The sequence below is a fragment of the Aythya ferina genome (genome assembly GCF_964211825.1).
Source record: "Aythya ferina genome assembly, chromosome: 9".
Classification (NCBI taxonomy): Eukaryota; Metazoa; Chordata; class Aves; order Anseriformes; family Anatidae; genus Aythya; species Aythya ferina.
In genome coordinates, this window is record NC_140305.1 from 27,400,891 (window position 1) to 27,420,995 (window position 20,105).

Below are 20,105 nucleotides of genomic sequence, written 5' to 3' on the forward strand. Positions count from 1 at the left end.
CTACTTTAACTACCAAAATGAGTAAACACAATCACTGAAATGATCTGAAGGTCTCCTTAAAATATTGCACAAACTATTACCATTTTAAAGGGATTAAGCTGTGTCTATGCAAAGCTTAATAAGCATTTCAAGATCTGTTGGGTAAAATACCATGGAGACAGGATGCTAGAAAGAAACAGGAAAACAATTACATTGTCAGCATTTAAATGACATCACAAATTACCTCTGGGATATATCAGATTTTGAGTGAATACAAATTTTATGCAACTAATATTTGAATTTCACTTATGCAGCACTGGAAAAAAAGAACAAAAAGTACACAACCAAAGGCAGTATAAGCTTCATGTTGATGTTTCTTGAAGATATCGCACAATCCATCTGAGAGAAAACACAAGTTTATTCTGGCTTCTAGTCCCATCTGGTTTTTGCAACTGACTCCATACCCAGGCTCAGTTGACCAGTAAGATAAATGGCTGCAAATGCCATACACAAGGCCAGTTTCTGTTAAAAGTGAACAGCACCAACACTCGTGAACCATACACGGTGTTCCTGCAGACCCTCAGGAAGCCCCTTTGGAAATGACCTTTCACAGCACCTCAGCACGGGTGAAGGCACAGATCAGGCTGCCAGCAGAGAAACCTTGCAACCTAACACGAGAACTATATTGAATTTCACAGAGGACCACGAGTCAGACAGAAGGGAACCTCTAATGCATCCAGTTTTCTTTACTTTTAGCTGCATTCTTTCAGACAGATATCTGAACCAGAGAGCGCAATGGGCAGCTTGAAAGGGATTTTACACAGGACACGAGGGAATATACTGAAAAACACTTTTTCACTCTAAACCAATATTAGAGTAAAATGTTACTTAATATATATAATAAAACACTATTACTGTCCACTATTTTAAGAGTGGAAATAACCCATCCCATTGGCAACCCCTGCAGAGATCACTATCAACAGTAAATATCTCGGGCTGAGAACGTTTTCCATAGGTACCAGCCAAAAAATGCCTCCTTACGTTGGTCACAACCGTTACTGCAGGTGCCACGTTAGAGCCACTGGAGGGGAAAGCTTTGATCAGTCAGGGTTCCCAAGGGCAATTTGGAAGCAGGAGGAAGAGCACACTCGAACACCAACGAGGGCAGTGTCACCAATCTCCAGCCATCATGACAGCCACTGCACAACTACCTTGCTGTCGTTTTGTTCTCCTACATCTGGCAACAGCTGGCCGTGGTTTAGAGACACTATGAAGGTGATGGATGGCATCTGTAAACTTGGGATATTCCTTTAGAGATATTTAAGTGAGCAATTTGAACTTACAGGCATTTCGTATTTTCTGGAAAACCAGGTATTTTCTCAAGGCACTTTTTGCATAGGTAATTGCTAGATATTTACTAAATTGTTATTTTATATACAAGTATAAAAATTTCTAAAGTCATTTAAAAGAGCATTTGCTCTCAAATTCTGTTCATCCAAGCTGAGGGAAATATGATTCTGTCCAGACTGGCAGTTCCCAAATATCGAAATCTTCAATCTAATCCTGTCTCAAATAATGAAGGTAAAAGAAAAACCACTGGGTCAGGCATCCAAGCACCAGCTGCATATTATTTTCAAGTTACTGTTTTCCTGCACTGCTAGTCATTTGCAAAGAACCATAGCACAGATCAACCCAGTGAGTTTTCTCAGCTGCAGAAAGAACTCTCCAAACAAATAAGCCCTGGATATTAAAGCTGAAGAGTTCAGCAATTAGCGCTGATGTCTGAACCATGAGGGAGGCAACCTGAGGAAATACAAAAACAAACTAACTGTCCCAAGCCATCAATATGACACAAATGCCTAAACGTGTTCTGTCAGCAACTGAAATTTAGAGAAAAACAAATGGTGTTTTGGACTCACTGCTCTACCTCTAGTATGTCCTCTGGACTCCTTGGAGTCTCCTGACAATCAAAAATGGCCCCATCAGCAGCGCAAGGCTGGGAGAAAGGCAAAAATCACAATTTGTAAACTTAGCAGTGCTCTACATGTTGAAAAAAAGTCAGGTGTGCCATATGGTCTCAGTGGTCACCAGCACCTGCTGGGGGTCAATGAAATGCCCCGTCTTCTGCACATCACAGTTTGCCCGTTCCACCCAGGGTCTACTCTTAGTGTTTACATTTTTTCCCCCCAAGTCTCACAAAGAAGCTAAGTAACAAAATTCTGCATTCTCTTTAAGCAAAGCTTCTAATGCCTGGTTAATGCTATATAATGCACTAACGCTCAGTGCAAACACTTCTTAAATGCAGACCAGGACTATACTATCCCATGGGGAAAGATGAAGGTACATTACACATAAGGATACCAGAAACAGGTGAAGCATTAAGGTAATTTACAGAAAAGTGATATGAAAAAGCTTACCTGGATCCTGACACGCCCACACACACAGAGTTAAGATGCTCAGATGAGGTGTTAAGCGACCTCACAAACCCACACAGGCATCTCTATTGGAATCAACATGCAGAGTTTGAATAGTCTGAACCTGTCCAAATGTGCTTTGTTCTTGCTTTTTTCTGCTAGCGCTAACCTTTTGATATTCCCTAAGCTTTTTGCCTTTTGGTAGCCTAATGGCAGAGAGAGAAACAAAAAGCTAAAGCTCTCTGTCCCCCTATAAATTTGCTGATTTGGCCTGTCAGACCAATTGTTCTCCAAGACATTTCTCTCATCTCCCCGCAACTCCCCGTTCCCAAGGCACGCTCTTGGGAAACTGACCTCTTTTGCACCACATATTGAGACTGCAGAGTTTTTCTGACTCGTGAGATGGATCGTGCAGTATTCTCAGACTACACAAGCTTTTATTTCTGAATAAGCTGACCTCTGGCATACCGACCAGTTCACATCTCAATTTAACAGCTCTCACTGGCTCTGGATGCCAGTCGTGTGATTTCTGTGCTCTATCAGTTATGAGCTCTCACGCTACACGTACAGGCAAATACACAATTAAAGGCTTCCTGAAGCCACCTTTCAGGATGTTTTAATACGCAAACACGATGTAAGCTGTACGGGCTTTTCAGACTCACTGTCAGAAACATTCCAGTGACCTCCTGAAAGCAGAGACCGTCCTTACTGTCTGTATTCAGCTCCCAACAAAGGCAGCTTTGTTCCATTAGAAACGGCCTTGCCATGCACTACGAGCCTATCTTGGTGTTTCTGGAGAGCATCCATTAAACATGTTCTGAGTCAAAGTTCCTAGATACAGCTTCTAAGCAGTTGTGACTGAAGATGACATTTTTATCAGTTCATACTCTTCAGCTCCCTAAACCTTTGTCCGAGCAACCAAATCCACTGATAACTACACCCGTACCCTCAGAGTTATTTTGTCTTTTTAAGAAAGCTAAAGGCTGCTTAAAATACAGCACATGTGATAAATGTCCAAGTTTAGGACACTTTTGTAACAAAACGATGAGTTTTGCTACCTTAGAAGAGCTTGAAAATGAGAAGTGGCAGTTAGCTTGGAGGTATTTATTGATAAAGAGGCTTTTGTTTGAAAGCCACTTGCACTATTTACACAAATGAAGCTGTAGAAAGTGAGCACTAAGTTTTGTTATAGCTTAACAGTATTGCATAACTCAGGAAACAAAATATGCTTTCATTTAAGTTTAAAAAGGAGTTACGAATTCTGTTTTTACTCCAAGTTATAGAAAAACAAGTTCTTAAGCCACTAAGCTTCCCAGACAAAAAAGAATAAGATTATAATGTTAGGCTAGTGTGGTATTTTCCATTCTTTCCTTTTTCCCCTCTCACTGCCTTTGAAGACTATTAATCAAAAGGGTTTTAAAGAATTCCCCTAAAAATACTGCTATCCCCTCCGCCTCAGCTTTAAATATTTTAAGTGAGAAATTTAAAAGTAGGTTTAATGGGTTTGAAGGCTCATTCACTGAAAACACAGGAAAAAACAAATACCTATTTGCACACATAATTATACTAATATGTTCAGCTGTGTCTTCGAACCATCCCGAAGGAGCAGCAAAGTCTCCAGGCTCATTAACGTTTAGTGTCTATTAAGCTATCTAAAAAGATGGCAATTACCCCCTAACACATGATGTGGATGTAACACCAGTATTTGTCTAGCAAAAAATGGGCTCACAATAGTTTACTTTTTCCAGTCACATTTCAGGTAAACAGAGGCTTTAAAAAAGTATTATTCCTTGAAAAGATGGACTTGGGTAACCTGTACTCCCTGACAACACTGCCGTCGTGTAACTCTCCATCCTGGGGTGGGAATTACAAGCTGGGAAAATACCCAGCCTCCGTCTGAAGGCCTTAGCTACAGGAAAAGGAGAGAAGTCAAAAGGAATGTAGGGATGCTGAAATGTAGGGATACCCAGTGACTCCAAATGTACACTCATTATATGGCTCCTACCTTAGGTTTGTGCTTCACACAACACATTAGACTCCCTAAATGCAGGTTTAATGCTAAAGAGTTCAGAAGTTCATGATTTCTACAAGGAAAGAAATGGGATGAAAGAAAGATGAAAAGGTGGAGAAGACTGACTCCAGAAATAGCCTGACAGACTCCTTATCCAACCCCTAGCCCCATTTCTGAAAAGAGGCTGGTACTTTTTGTTCCATAGAGACAAAGCAAGGCTCATTTCAAGTTGTACGATGCCAAGAAGATCAAACAATATCTTAACGAGGCCAAGTGCATCCTTAAGCCTCATGCTTTACTTCAAACTGGATATAAGGTACAAGAAAACAAGCATGAACATTTTTATTTTTTAGTTATGTCAGCCATAGGAGTTCTACTTCCAGTACTGCTGTAGATCACACCAAGGCACCAAGCAAATGATAACTAAACTAAACCTCATTAAACAACTTTTTGAAGAGTTTAAGGTTTTCATAACCCTGAAGTACGCTGTGAGTGCACACACATCTGCACAAGAAATTTTAAACAATCCCAGCAATAATTATTAATGATAACAAAAGAGGCTTCTCCGCATTTGTGTTGTGCAAGATCTGCCAACGTTTCCTTTTCATTAGGCCCCATTTGTACTGTATCAATTTCTCTCGTTATTGACTTCACACCGAAGAAATAAAAAACCAAACAAACCACAGCGCAGCTCTGAGCATAAGACATGTTTCCTTCGAAAAGAAACCCGAGTCCCTGCTGCCAGGTGCTATGGCATGTGCAGCAGTGTTCACAAGCAGCAGAACTCCTATGCTGTTTACATAAAAGATACCAAAGTCGCACACTATGCTGCACATTGAGTACTCAGGAGAAAGTAAACAGTGATTCAACTGATTAAGTTAAACACTGGCAAGTCAGTTCCTAAGGGCAAGTATGCAACTCTTGCTCAATTGTTAACAGTTTAATAGGGGCAGAGTAAGCTTAATTTCATAGACTGTAGAGACTAAGCACAACTGCTTCATGTATCAGCATCTAGCTTTGGAACTGTTCGGATGTGAAGGATGCTTACTCCTACTGAAATATACCATGTTCTTTCCATCCCTACCAATTTTCAGATAAATTAATAGCACATCTATCTCATGAAACGAGAGCTCAAATGCAGGAGCAAGGTGTGTCAGTCTGTCAAACTCACGTGCATGCTCACCATTATTTGTGTTTTACTTCTTCAAACAAGCATGACAGTTTTGGAAGGGATGGCTACCACTTTAAAATCATCTGAGATTCAAATAAGAAACTCACTTTTATGTTCACCTATTATCATGTTAAGTGGACATCTATAGTTCATCCTACCTGTAAGCTCTCCTTACTAAACCAGCACAGCCAGAAAACAAACAAACAAAACAAAATTAAACACAAACGTTCAACTTTAAAAATAGAGAGTATTCTAACAAGAAAAGCTAAATTTTTCCAAATAAGAGCAATATGACTCTCGAAACACGAGCGTAGGTGAGGCACGGCCTGAGTCTGCAATACTACCATACATTATAAATAGTACTCAAAGCTCTGCTGTCCAAGGAGCTGGTTAGCTCCTCTGGTATAACAGGAAAATACACGTATAATCCAAATATAATCCAAATAAACAGAGATTTAAATCATATCACAAAACCAGAATCTATGGTTAATAAAATCAAAACCTTGGCTTTTGGATTATGTTAAGGAAATTCTCAGCACATAGATGTGGAGCACATAGATTACAGTGAGAGAGAGCCAAATTCCATTCTAATTCAATGACAGGCCATAGAAAGCCAAAGATTCTGAATATTCAACAAGTGTAACATTTGACTTCTCATTCTTAAAGTGTTAGGCATACACCTTTTACTGAAGTTTCAACCTTGTGGCTGTTGCTCTATTTTGTGATAACACAAAAACCACAATTTTGTATACAACATCTTATTACGAGCTTGAAAGAAATTCTGACAACTATTAGTAATCGTCAGATATAATTAATAAAATGTTTTTGCGTTTCTACACTTACTTTTTACTTGCTTCGTAAACATCCGTAATATTGGAGAACAGGTGATGGCTCTCCGTTTTGGTCATGGTGAGGCTCAGTTCTCTGGAATTTTTAAACATCCGGATCAGAATCTCCAGGCTCAGCAAGTAAGAATGCTCAGAAGATATCACTTCAAATATTGCCTGCAAAGTGGAAGGGCGAAAGAAAAGACTTACTATTGACTAGGTGGGGGTAGGTTTTGTTTAGTTTGTTTTAAGGAAAGTGTGGAGAAGGGATGCAGAGAGAAGTTGTTGGATGTAAACTAGAAATTGTAATGCAAGCTTTCATTTCCATGAGAGTTTTATCATTTACCTTTGGAAACTAATGATTTCACGCTTGAAAAAAAAAGTGTGTATTGAAAAGACTTTTCACTAAAACTGCAAACAGTGTTCGAGGACAACAACTTAACACCAGCTGTGATCACTCCCTATTCATACCCATGAGAGTTTGTTTTGTCTTAAATTTACAAACACGTCGATTTCTGTGGTCTGCCTGGAAGCTTCACATTGTAATACTGCTGCTCACCAGCCAGAATTAGCTTTTGCTCTCTTAAAAGAGAAGCTGAAAAGTTATTTACTTAAAAAGTACTTGCTTCCCCAAGCATCTGCAGAACAGCAAAATTCCAGCTTTAGTCATCTATCAACACTGATGCCGTGGAGACTTAACACATGAAGTTAGGAGCAGGCATACGAGAAGCTGAGATATCTGCGGCTGGGATAGGAGCCTGGAGGCAGAGCAGCCAGGAGGGGTGGCCGCCTCCATCTGCTTTAGTGATTAGTGAGCAGACAGCAGGCAGCTAAGGCTGAGGAGCAGACCTCCAGTACTTCCCCTCACCTCCCCCTGAGGACTTTCTCTCCAGTTTGTCACCCCACCACTTAAGGACCAAAGGCACTGTAACTTCCATCAGCTGGCTGGCACACAAAGCAAACTTCTGGCAGACTCCTGGACTTTGAAATCCACATACTTGTTCCAGTGGAAATTTTATTCTCTGACATAGAAACCCCTCCAGCTTTTAAGCATCTTTTACCTCTCTAGGCTTGATTTGCTGTTAGTCTGCTGGAGTTCTTGTACATACAGAGTGGAAAAAAAATAAAACTCCGAGACCACTTTTGTCATAAGCTCCAGCAAGCCACATTTTGTCATCACATTACTAACACAAAATACCATCCACAGAGACAATACAACTTTGCTCCCATTATTACCTGCACATATAATTTCATCGGTTATTTGCAGTTAACTTCTCCAGGCATCCTTAAACCAAAGGAGAAGTAAGTACTCTGGATGCACTACTGCAGATCTGAGTACCTAGCGATAATGCCCATGGCTCTGCGGAGGGGGACAGAGTGTCTGCAGGTGATAGCCTACAAGAGGAGTTCACTTGGACGTCTGATGCACGTGCTCTAGAGAAACCCTGATCTCCCCCAGTCAGGTATAAAACCAGAAGAGACCACAGGCATGCTGGAGGCAGTCCTCCTGAATAATCCCATCTGCCTCTCACGCTTCTCTTTGCTGTGCCCACAGAGAAAGGATTTGCCTCGAGAGCGGTGCAGTGCTTTGACTAACTGCTTTCCATCCAGGCAGCTTTCAACACAGGAAGAACATACAGACTCCCATTGTTTTTTGGAGGGGCTTTGTTTATGCTTCTACTGAGGGCCCTCATAGACTTCGTCCAGTTTGGTGACAGAAAGTCATTAGCACAGTCAGAAATAAATGGGACATTTTCTTCCGATGTCCTAAGATGGGAGAGGATATCCTCTTACCCGTGACCCAAACATTTCAGAGGATAAAAAAGGATTAAGAAACGATCAACTTTGACATATATAACCACACCACGATCACAGGCTGTGGTGGTATTTACCAGCTGCTTGCTAACAGTGTCTGAGTGACACATGAAATTATGTTGTGGTTAACTTGGTTTTTATCAGCACGAGCAGATACTTGAATTCTGATGGACACTCTACAGAACTTAAGAGACCAGAAGCACACTGGAGTTTGTACACATGCATAAGGTTAGAATTTCCAGCTTGCAAGAAAACTGGAGTGTCTATTGAAAATTATTTCAGTCCATATCAGTCTATACATATATGATGCATTTTCTTTAGATGAAAGATGCAGAGATCCAAGTCAGTAATGTTTGGTGAAGGATGGGGTGCCTATGAATGCTGGACATTGACATTTAATTGAGGTATAAACAAATCCATTTTTCTGCAGTGACAATATATTATGATAGCCAAAATAATGCAAGACTAAAAAGCAATTTAAATAGATAATAAAATAATCAATAAAAGGCAATTTAAAAGAAATAAAGCAAAAACACGATAGCACAACCAAGTCTTAAGAATATTTCTTTGGGTTCTCTCTGAAAGGATGGGCCTCTAATATTCAAATTAAAAAAAAAAAAGCCAAGCTGGAAACATTTCTGATAACATTACAGACCTCATATTTAAAAGGCATCTAAAGAACTTGTTTTCTCTGAAGAGATGTAAATCTGGCTCCAGGAAATGTTGACTGAAGGCTTCTAAAGGCTACGACTGAAATAAATGCCTTGTGTTTCAAAGCTTTTCAGCAGGAGGAGACAGAAAAGCAGAACACATAGCCTGAACTGCTGCACAGCTGACAGCCCCCAAAAGCAGAAAATAGTCAAGAAAATGTAGGATTACTACAAACAAACCAACCCCTACTGTCTCATCACGTATATGTAATACGTGTCTGTATTGGGGTGAATGGGGCTTTGGGCAACCTGGGCTGGCGGGAGGTGTCCCCGCCTGTGGCAGGGGGGTGGAACTGGTTGATCTTTCAGGTCCCTTCCAACCCAAACCCTTCTGTGATTTTATGATGCATGGAAAACCCCAGCTGGATCTCATCTGGCTACATTCACTGAGGTATGTCCTGAAGGAAATTTTGGAGCAAATTACCATAGCAGGTAATTCTACAGCGCTGCTATTAAAAAACAAAACAAACAAAACAAAAACTAAGAAAAAAAAAACACCGCCTTCTTTCCCCCTATTAAAGGACATACCTCAAGAAATGCAGGTATCTAATAGCGGGCTAGGTCAGGCTATTCTTTTCAACACCTCTCATTCATTGTGACATAGCCCCTGTAAGTAAGGAAAGAGGGGAAAGCAGATAAAGAGGACAAAAAGTGCAAAAAAGAAACAGAGAGGGACAGAGACAGAAAGGGACAGAGAGAAAAGATAACTGTATCAGTTACTGCTGCTGTTTTCTGTATTGTTGATAGCACGGATGCTCCTACTTCATTTCAGTGTGAAAGACATACATTAGTTACACTAGGTGCACACTACTGATGTTCAGAATTGTTGACAGGATTAGTTACAACTAAAGGGCACTGCAAAAAGTTGTTTTATCTGCCACCTCCTACCCTCTGTGAATGCAGGTTTAATCTTACACCTTCCCAGTCCAGCACAGAACAGGGTTGCTTCTGTCCAATACTGAGTAGCCATCAGCCAGGCTACACCTGCTGCAGTGAGCGTACCCAGGAACCACTCCAGCAAGACCTGCAGGTGTTGGCAGGAGACATGCAGCAGGGATCTGTGCACATCAGCAAGAGACAGGTTTCATTTCTTTATTCTCCCTTGAGAAGACAGCATGCTTCACCCTAGGACAGGAAGCAGTGTGTTCAACTTGCCTCCTTATGAACAAATACTGAGTATTAAATCAGGCGTGCGTGTGACAAAACAAAAAAGTTAACAATAGAAAAAGTTATCAACAAAAAAAGAACGTGTTACTTCAAAAAAGTACCTCTTGTCTTTTTCTTTCTTCCTGGCTGATTGTTTCCGATAACCCATTCTTTTTCACCTAAAAAAAAAAATAATTTTTAACACATTTTGTAGAAAACATATAAAGTAAACAAAACCAAACATGGAGAACTATTAAAACACTGCACTAAGAAGCAACAATTTCAGTACTGAACTAAAAATTCAGATAAAGAATCCATCCACTTCTGAAGACAACGAACCATGAGAAATAAATTTTTAAACGGCTGGATGTTTATAGTATTTATCCAAAGAACAAAAAAGTCATTAAGAATTACTACAGGACACACAGAGAATTACTACAGCAACAGCTTTCCCAGCTGAATCACTGCCACCCTGCACAGCCTTCCTGGATTTCACACACACATTGAAGCATGAAAACTGTTTTTTCCTTTTAAGACAGATGTCTTGATTGATACACATTTATCATAAGGTTTATTTTCTGGTTGGCCTGAAACATCTTAGCATCTTCATTTGTGAAACAAACACACCTAAAGGTTTTTCAGGCAGGTAGTTTGTTGACCAAGAATTATTCTGGAGAAGCTCCATCTTTAGTCTAAAGAGATATGCAAAGTCCTGAGTAAATACCTCTGTGTTTTTACCATCCCCAGCCCTACAATGATATTTCTCCTCCCTCTGCATCCTACAGCCAAATCAGCCAAGATGTTTGCCCCAGCTCCCCACACAGGACCGTCACGAACGCCAGCCTGAGCTGCACACCCTGCAGCTCAAGGCCAGGTGCTCGGCTACCGCACACCACGCCACAGACCTGCTAAGTTCATCCCTTCCCAGGGTGATTCATCCCTTCCCAGGGTGAATCGAGGGCAACATGCCATTTAGCAGAACATTAAAAAGCACAGGAGGGCGAATAACAGGGGAGGACTGGCTCTGTGCGTTTCCTAGAGGACTGATTGACCAGCACAGGACACCAACCAGGCGGTGGGGAAGAGCCCAGGGCACAGCACTATGCGTGGAGCAGCAGCGTGGCACAGGACAGGGTACTCAGGCACTCGTCAGACTTAACAGATGCGCTTCCATTCTCCCATTTCCTTTTTGGATTTCTCCAAAAGCTCCTGACGTACTATCATCAACAGCTGCTTCTTCTTCCTCCACTCGCTCCTTGGATTTTAAATGATTTGTAATTTTATTCTTGCATACCAGCCACCACAAACCTGGATAGCAGGCTCAGCAGTAAGATGGCATAACATTAAGGGTGCTGCACTCCAGTTTGCAGGCACGTTGCTTGGTAATACATACTTACAAAGAAAATGTAAATATCCCAATGTATTTGAGCAATTGCTTTTTTGAATATCTTACAGGTTCCCATGCTCACCACGAGCATACACTTCTGAATACCAAGCCAGAACTAGTTAGCTGACTTTCTACTAAACTACCTTTCAGTCAACAGCCTGAAAGCTTTAAAGCACTCATGAGGAAGTAAAATGTCTTTTTTGGATGCCATGGAGGACTTTTCTAAAAATATGCTGACACAGGAAATACCTATGAAGATATCCAAGAGATTACAATGCTTCCTGTTAATATAGCAATTGTAAATTTCCAGTGAGAACAATGTGGCAACTGCTAAATTTATGTTCCAAAAACATAAGCTGTGTTTGTGATCATCATCTAGTCATACATGTGTGCATGCATTTGAGGTGCACGTATAAGTTAGTTGTAGAAGCAAACGGCTCTAGTTTATGCACTGAATTAACTGCAAAGCTTCCAAAAAGGAGGAGGCCCAAACACAGAGACTGCTTCTGGAATACTCTAAGAAAAAAAAAAAAAATCAATTCAAGTGTCCAAATCAAATCAAGTGTCCAAAGTGTATTAGCTGAAAGACTAAAAAAAATCATATTTGTGATGCTATGCCATCAACAATGACTTAATATAAGCTAAGAAGATAGCAAGAAAAAAAAAAAAAAAAAACTCAGAGGGAAACACTCCAGCTACTACTGCCGTCTCCCCATCAGGCTGGACAGCTTTCTTCCAGAGGCTCAGACATGACTGATTCAACTGTGGCAAGGAGGAGGAGGAAATGATGAAAAGAATGAGGGGTTAACTCTGCAGTTACTTACAAGAACTTCCTCTAAAATAAATAGCTACACAGAGGGGAAAAAAGAACTTACAAGAAATATTTTAGAAATATGCTGGAGTGGCTACACCATAAACCAAAATGAACATAATCCTTTTGACACTGAAGGACAAGGGAGCCCTGAAAATCCTTGACAGTAAAAACACATTCTTTTTTTGTTTGATACCACAGAGGAGAAGCAGCCGTGGAAAGGTCACAGAGCAGCTCAGAAGAGCAACCTGCAGCAGCTTTTTGAGCGGCAGAGAAAAATCTCTATCATACTTGTTGCACACCAGAGAAAAAAGATCAGAAAATGAAATCTGATGAGTATTTGTGAGAACCTGAGCAGCATGGGCAGTCCAAATGAAAAGCAAACATGCACCATACTCTCTGGGCTCAGAGGTAAGGAGCTGGCAGGAGAGGCATTTACATTCCCAGTCCAGGCAGACGTGGTGGAAGCCCCCAAAGCAGCTTGTGGACATACACAAAACCTGAGCAGCCACAGCCCGGGAGAGCTGATCCCAAGCCAACGTCCCTTCCAGCCTAACTGAGTCTGTTGCTCTCTGCATGTGAAGTACACACCGATATTATCCCGAATGGACTGCTGCATTTGTTGGGAAGTAAATACATTTAACCTGACACACAAGGTAGTACCAGTGCATTTGATCTGCAGTAAATTCCAACAACGTACTGCAAGAAGCTTTTGGAATGTATTTTTGGAAATACTGTTCATTCTTCCCAAATTAAAATTTTGAATGAACAGATGAAAGCTGGAAGGCGCAGAGACAGCAGGTAAGCTGGCCCTTAAACTGGTCACCTGCTCAGCCCCTGCCTGCTGCCTGATCTGCAGCAGGAACCCAAAGAGGAAGAGGGGTCAAGAGAGCAATTTGAAAGGAACTGGGTGTAAACACCACCCTACTTCAGAGTCCTTAAATGTTCTTTGAACAGCTCAATTTTACTTTCACAGGTGTCTGCATGCTGCAAGAGGTGAGGAGCAGCTTTTCTAATATAGTCTAAAGGCTTTGACAACTCCATACATGAAGGCTTCACAACCCCTCACCCCCTCCAGTAGCAAGCCTGGTCGGAGCTGCACCAGCTGTCAGGCCTGGGCTGCCCAAGAAACCACTCACAGAGATGGGGTAGTCGCTCTGTTGTCCTTCCCCCCCGATTTCCTAGCGTATTCACTGCTAACAAGTACCATAAACCCACCATGCTTCTTCCCTACCACACGCTGAAACCCAGTACTTGGACATTCCCCAGCAACCTCCTGCCACAATTCAGCACTCCCGTTTAACACGCGATGACAACACATAACTTTTCCAGAGAGTTGTAAACAGAGACGCCGGGAGCTCTGCAGGTTCCCACACTGTTTTCACAGTGCACTACCTTTTCCCATATACTTCCCACTTCGAGCCTTGTAAATCAAGTAAGGACACTAAACAAGTCTGCCACATTCGAAATGGGAAAGAACAAGTCTGGTTCGTGTAACCGTACGCATGACACACCAATGGTTCTCTGACTGAGCCAGTCTGTGTACTGCTTTGGTCTCAAGACAAATTAGTGTTTTCACAATTATTATTATTACTGAATATCATACTTTCCGGCTCTTGAGTATTTAACTGCTAGTTTGCCTAGAAGGCAGAAGAATACTAATTTGACTTCATAAGAAACAAACTTTTTTGTAGTATTAAGCAAAATTAACTGTATTTCAAATACTCAATTTGTTGAAAGAAAATTCAAAGCAAATATTTTTAAAACCACTTTGTCTTGGCTTCTTTATAATTATTGAATCAATGAGGTATTCATATTTCAATACCTTGAACTGTCAACATCTCTCAGACAGCTCTGCTAAACAGTCTAAATAGCCTGCAGAGCTTATTCAGCCTTAGTTACTCGTTTATTAGGGTATACACAGCTAATGGCCCCAGCTGTCAAATACTTTAGGTGACCATGTGGTATGATAACAATCCTTTCCTATGTCATATATAGAGATGAGAGGTTCTACATTCTACAGGTTACAAAAAATAAATTTATGGCTATCCCCAGAAACCACAGAAATGATCAAAAGATAAAATTAACCATAGAAACACAGAATTTTTACTCTTTGGTCTCAAAAATATGCATACCAGGAAAGCCTGCAGAATTATCACTTAGTATCATTGATTTTCCAGCTTAGCAGCAGGGATGCTAGCAAGATCACAGTAATGATTAAAAGAGCTCAATGCTACTTTGTTTAACAATGCTAAGAAAAACCCGCTGCATGTGCTAAATAGGCTTTGCTAACAAAAGCAGAATACTACCATCTGAATAGCTTTTTTAAATACTTTCCATTACATATATGCAGTCAATTAATTTAGAGTTGGCTTGTAGCAACTGCGAGCATTTCAGAAGAAACTTGTTTGTAACTAATTAAAGCCTTTAACAGGATTCACATTTTTAGTGAATTATGGTGTTTTCTTACTTGTTTTTTTTTTTTTTTTAAAAAAAGAATTGCTAAATTTGTGTCTTAGCAAGCAATGCAATTGAGAAAGTTAATTTTATAGTCTTGTTTGTAAAAACAAAGACCAATAACTGATCAGGACTTTCATATTGTTCTTATAAGATTGCTACTTAAGGTTTGATCTCTACTACTCCCAACTTATTGAAGGGAACCATAAAGCACATATTCCACTTCAAGTTTACATGCTGTTAGGAGTTAAATCTACCTTTTAAGGCTTTCTGGTGGTGCCTCATTCAGAACAGCCGGATGCAGTGATGCACATTAGCCTAAGTCCTAGCTTTTCTAGGACCTGCACTGGCATGGCTGCCACCACTATCAGGCATGGCCTAAGCCACCATTTCTGGGGACTGTGGAAAGTAGAAAGGCTTATACTGAACATGCAAACAAAAGAGGTGTGCTTGATCATTCCATCCAGCACATATTTAAAAATAAAAAAAATAAAAAATGTATCTTAAAGGCTAAGATTATGAAATGCAAAGGAATTTGGGTTTCAAAGTTCAATTTAATTTCACTGTAAACTACATTGACATTTTTTCTTGTTAATTTCAACTCAGATCCTCTAACCAGTCTGCTGCCTGGCCACATGAGCCTACAAACACTTGTGCCAGCAAATGAAAATGGGAGATGTCAGGGAATCAGGGAAAACTATTCTGGCAGGAACATGAGTCTACACCTACTAAAACTGATGGAGAAAACATGACTTATGCATTTTTAAGCTGCTGGAGTTACTTTACACAAAACCTCAGTAAAAGCTAAACTGAGAGCCCAAGATTTTGATTGGTAACATTTGAGCAGTTGCAAATCTGTTGCTAAAAGAATATCCAGAATATTTTGTGTTGGTAAGAGAACGTACCACCTTATATTTTGCAAAAAATACAAGAAGGGAAAAAAAGAAGAAAAACTTCAGCTGAATATTCCAGTAGCAAGTAAAAAGACTTGTTTCAGTACAGTCTCAGACACTGTTTGGCTGGCTGTGCAATGACTTAATACTCACAACTGACAGCTGACTCCACGTTGATCTCAGGGGCTTATAGTGAAAAACAACCTTTTCATCTGATTTCTGCTCTCGGGGCTCAGAATCTTCATCAGAATCTATGTCCAGCGCTTTTTCTTTATAGTTCTGATATAACACATTGTTTTCTATAAAACAACAACAGCATGTCATTAATTGCTAGAAAGTTAGCTTAGTTGCTTTCAAAAAAAAAATTAAGTAACATTTAAACAATGAAAGAAATGAAAACGTCAATGTGCTGTTCACAAACTCCAAAAGACAAAGATAGTATCTTATTTAGGATGGACAATGGTGCAGTACAGTAACAATGGATCACTGTACCACTACCAAAAAAGATCCATACTGACTGAATTAAAGAACAGATGTGTCCTTTGTCAAGAAAAAACAGACAACAATTTTTTCTTCCTTGGTTTGCTGTACAATGTTTCATAATTAGCCAGCAATTTAAGAACGGAACAAGCGTGTCAGTAGAGCAGTCACTAATCCGGAGGTCTGGTTATTTTAATCGGAAGGACCATTGTAAGTCCAATACACGTCTACTTTTATTGCCAGCTTTAAAGCCTCTCTTCGCACTTCACTAAGTGAACAAAATAGCCCAAACTTCAGAAATCTCAAGTCAGAACTATTCAAAACAGAAACTTCAAAGGTTGCTTCAATAAGCATGGGGCCTATGAATCTGAAAATGAAATGTGCTTTTCACCTGTTCCAGTACTGCCAGCATTAAGTCAGTTACAACAATGGCAGAGACAGAGATGTGAAGCGTTCCCTTCCCATTTCTCATGAGGGTGAAACTGCCACCACACATCCATGGACTTACTGCCAGGCAAGTGTTTTTTGTGTGCTGAATTACTGGGAAAAGCAGCGAACTTGACAAAGCTCTGAATTAATGAATAGCATGAAAGGGCGGATACATGGGCAGTGATCCTCTGACACCTGAACTTGAAGGCCAGGTAGCAAGAAAAGTAAAGGATTAAGGAGTCAAGGAATTCACTCCAGCGGTCCCAGCATTTTTGATTATGACAAAGAGGGGGAAAAAGCTGCATTGACCTTGAACTTTGAGAGAAACAGTTCAGGGATCTGCTGCAGGGGATGACCCTCAACCTCTATGCTGATCCACAAAAGCTGTCTCACACCTGGCAGGAGTCACAGGAAACAGGCAGGAAGACAGTCCCAACCGGAGGGAAAGCCTTACCTATGTAATTCCATAGAGCTGTAAGGGCTGAGATAGACACATCAACCAATTCTTTTAAGAGGAACGGGAGTCTAATTTTAGAAGATAGCCTTCAAACAAAAGCATGTTTGTAACCTGTCATTCCATATTCATCAAAATATTCATTAAAATATACCCAGTGCCAAAACTATGGTTCCATATTATAATCAATTTACTGAAAAACAAGGTACTTAGTCTTTGACCAAGTATTAAAGAATTGTGCAAAATGGTATTTAAGTTCACGTCTCTTGTGATTGAGCATCCCATCAAGTCTGTACAGAAAAGGGCTTACCTTCCCCATCAAATGTCCCTTGTCCTTTCAGCGTTTTCTTCTAACAAATTTAAGAGGAAAGAGATATACACATTAAAAGAAGAAAGAAAAATAATCAACAATAACAACAACTTCCACTTTATTCCAAATTAAAGGCCCTAATCTATAAACTTTTTATGTTGGAGAAGTATTTGTGGAAACAACTGTTTCATCAGGGAAACTGAAAAGCTACCACAGATTTTTCTATGCGTATGTTGTTTATATATTTGTCCTGAATGTTTTATTGTTTTTATGCTTTCAAAAGCATAACACATACTAACTTTACAAGAGCTCAGCGAACTTGTAACTCATTTCACTGTCTCTGGGCTTTGCTGCAAGGCTCTAAGGTGATCTGAGGGGATCTGAGTAGCTGTCTAAAGCATTCCATACACTCTGCAAAGAACAACCACATTAGGCATTTTGTAAATGAATGTTTACAAAATGAGCAAGACAAACCTTTGAAATACAACAGTTGTTTTGGTGCAACAATCTGGGTCTACGTAGTCAATTTCAAAAGTGCTACTGGCAGAAAGAGTTTTGTGTGTAAAGACAGGGCAATATCACAGCAGCCTACTTTAAACAGCTTCTTACTGTTACTGATAAATGTCTACTACCTAAACTGTACCAAAAAAGCTCCTTTCTCAGTAGTTCACAATTTGATCTATTGCTATTTCACCACTTGTCCCATTTTCACAAAAACTTCTGTAATTTTTAGTTTGGCTAAAAACTGTCAAAAAGCTGATAATTATTTTAACAGGTACAGCACTAGCCCTTTGCCTGGAGTACTTTATAACACATTTCCAAAACACTCTTCGGAAATTTACCAGGATGTTTACAAAAAAGTAACTTGCAGGTGTTGGAATTAAGCCACAAAAAAAGATAATCAAAGTGGCTCTGTCAATTTAAAAACCAAACTCTGATTTTTTTAAGTACTTTTACAGTAAGGTCTCAGCCAGCGTAGGGTGTAAGTTTATTTTTCTGTCAGTCCATTTTCTCTTACAGCCAGGACATAATAAACTCGATTTGACTCTTTTTTTTTTTTTTTTTTTTCCTGTTTATACGTTCTGGGGAACAGGTTTTATAATATCAATTTGATTGTGAAACTAAACCTAAACTTGCTGGGGAATCCAGCAGGAAATGCAAGCATGAGGCTGCTATTACCACATTTTTGAGCTGCCTAGATTTCAACAGAACTGTGTCCCTGAGGTCTCTGCCACTTCATTTTGGAAGCACCACTCGTATAAGTCATCTGTGGGACTCATCAATGACTACAAAAAGGCTGTTGCTAGCAAAAAAACAGGAATAAAAACAAGCACTTATGGACAACTAGAGAGTGCACCCTGTTCTAGCATGCAGTCTACAACACTCAAAGCGATCTGTCACTCACTGCTCAGCACAACTTACCTTTGTCCTCCCCAAGCTTGAGAATTTCTCTTTATCTTCAACAACCACTTTAAGGATGGGCTGAGACATCCTGTTCTTTTTCTTGAAATTGGACGAGCTGTCGAAGTCGATGCCGCTCACTACGGCTCTCCGGTACGAGGTGGAGCGCAAGCCGCGTCTCAGCGCCCCCGGGCTGTCCAGGTCCCCCTCGGCCTCCTCCTCGGCGTCGGCTACCAGGGGCACGCTGAGGCTCTCCACCATGCTGCGGACCTTGAGCACCCTCCTGTTCGCCTCCGCATTGTGGCCGCCGCTTTTGCTCGTCACCTTTATCTCGGACGCCAAGCTCTTGGGGATGATCTGCTGCTTGCCCACTTTGAGCGCAGCGGGGCTGTTGGTGCTCAGGACGACGGCTGGCTGCTCCGGGAGCTGCCCCTCGGGGGCCGGGCCCTGAGGAGTTAAGTCTTGCTCCGGGGAAATCGCCCGGGAGACGGCGGCGGGCCCCGCTGGCACTTGCTCGGGGTTCTTATAAGGCTGCCCGGGCTGCTCGCCGCTCGGGGAGCGCTCATTTCCAGCGGCCGAGAGCTGCGGGCCGGGGCTTGCGGCGCTCCGGTGCCGCGGGCTGGGAGCCCTCCGGGATCCCCGAGCCGGCTGCCGGCCCTGCGGGGCGGCCGTGCCGTTCTCCGCGAGCCCGAGGGGGCCGGCGGGGACCGGCGACGGGAGGCGAGGGGGCTGCTCGGGGCAGCCGGGGGGCCGCAGGGTCCCGTTGGGCGCCGGTGCCGGCTCGGAGCCGGAGCCGGAGCCGAAGCAGGGGGGCGCCGTCCGGGGCGCGGCGCCGGGCGGGCGGGTGCTGATGGTTTCAGCGGGCTGGGTGACGGTGAAGGCGCACCTGTCCTCCACCGGGAAGTCGGTGACGAGTACCCCGCTGGGGCTCTGGTACGACTGCGGCCGCGGCTTGCCCCCCCGGCCGTGCTGCCGCGGCGTCGCCCTCCTCTTCCACAGCGGCTCCGCGCTGCTGCCGCCCAGCTCGGCCTCGCTGCCCCCGTCCATCGCCGGCTCCTCGCCGCCGCCTCCAGGAGGAAGCAGCCCCACGGCTCGGCTCGGCTCAGCACACCGCCAAAACCCCGCACGGCAGGCGCAGGGCCAGCGGAGGAGGGGACGGCCCGGCACGGGCAGGAGCTGCCCCGGCTCGCCCGCACCCCCGGGGCCGCGCTCCCCGCCGCCGGGCTCCGCTCCCACCTGCGAGCGCCCCGCTGCCGCCCCGGCCCCCCCCACCCCGGCCCCCGGAGGCTTCACCTCATCGCGGCGCCCCCCCCGGCCTTTGGAGGTGTTGTGGGGGGGTTACGGCGGCCGCCTCCAGCCCCACCTGCGGCTCGGTCCCGGCCTTTCCGCAGCCCTTTGCGGGCTGTCCCG

The 20,105-nt window shown here is 42.4% G+C and overlaps 1 protein-coding gene across 1 annotated transcript in view; it reads right to left on the minus strand.

Annotated features, from left to right (window-relative positions):
* ARHGEF26 (Rho guanine nucleotide exchange factor 26) overlaps positions 1-20,068 on the minus strand; it is a 50,910-nt gene extending 30,842 nt beyond the window's left edge. Inside the window, exons 1-5 of the mRNA XM_084530234.1 lie at positions 18,717-20,068; positions 17,295-17,334; positions 15,775-15,920; positions 10,196-10,252; positions 6,419-6,579 (exon numbers count right to left, since the gene is read on the minus strand). Coding sequence (XP_084386360.1) covers positions 6,419-6,579; positions 10,196-10,252; positions 15,775-15,920; positions 17,295-17,334; positions 18,717-19,742 — 1,430 coding nt within the window. The 5' untranslated portion in view covers positions 19,743-20,068. The remainder of the gene's footprint in view (positions 1-6,418; positions 6,580-10,195; positions 10,253-15,774; positions 15,921-17,294; positions 17,335-18,716) is intronic.
* Between the last annotated feature and the right edge of the window lie 37 nt (positions 20,069-20,105).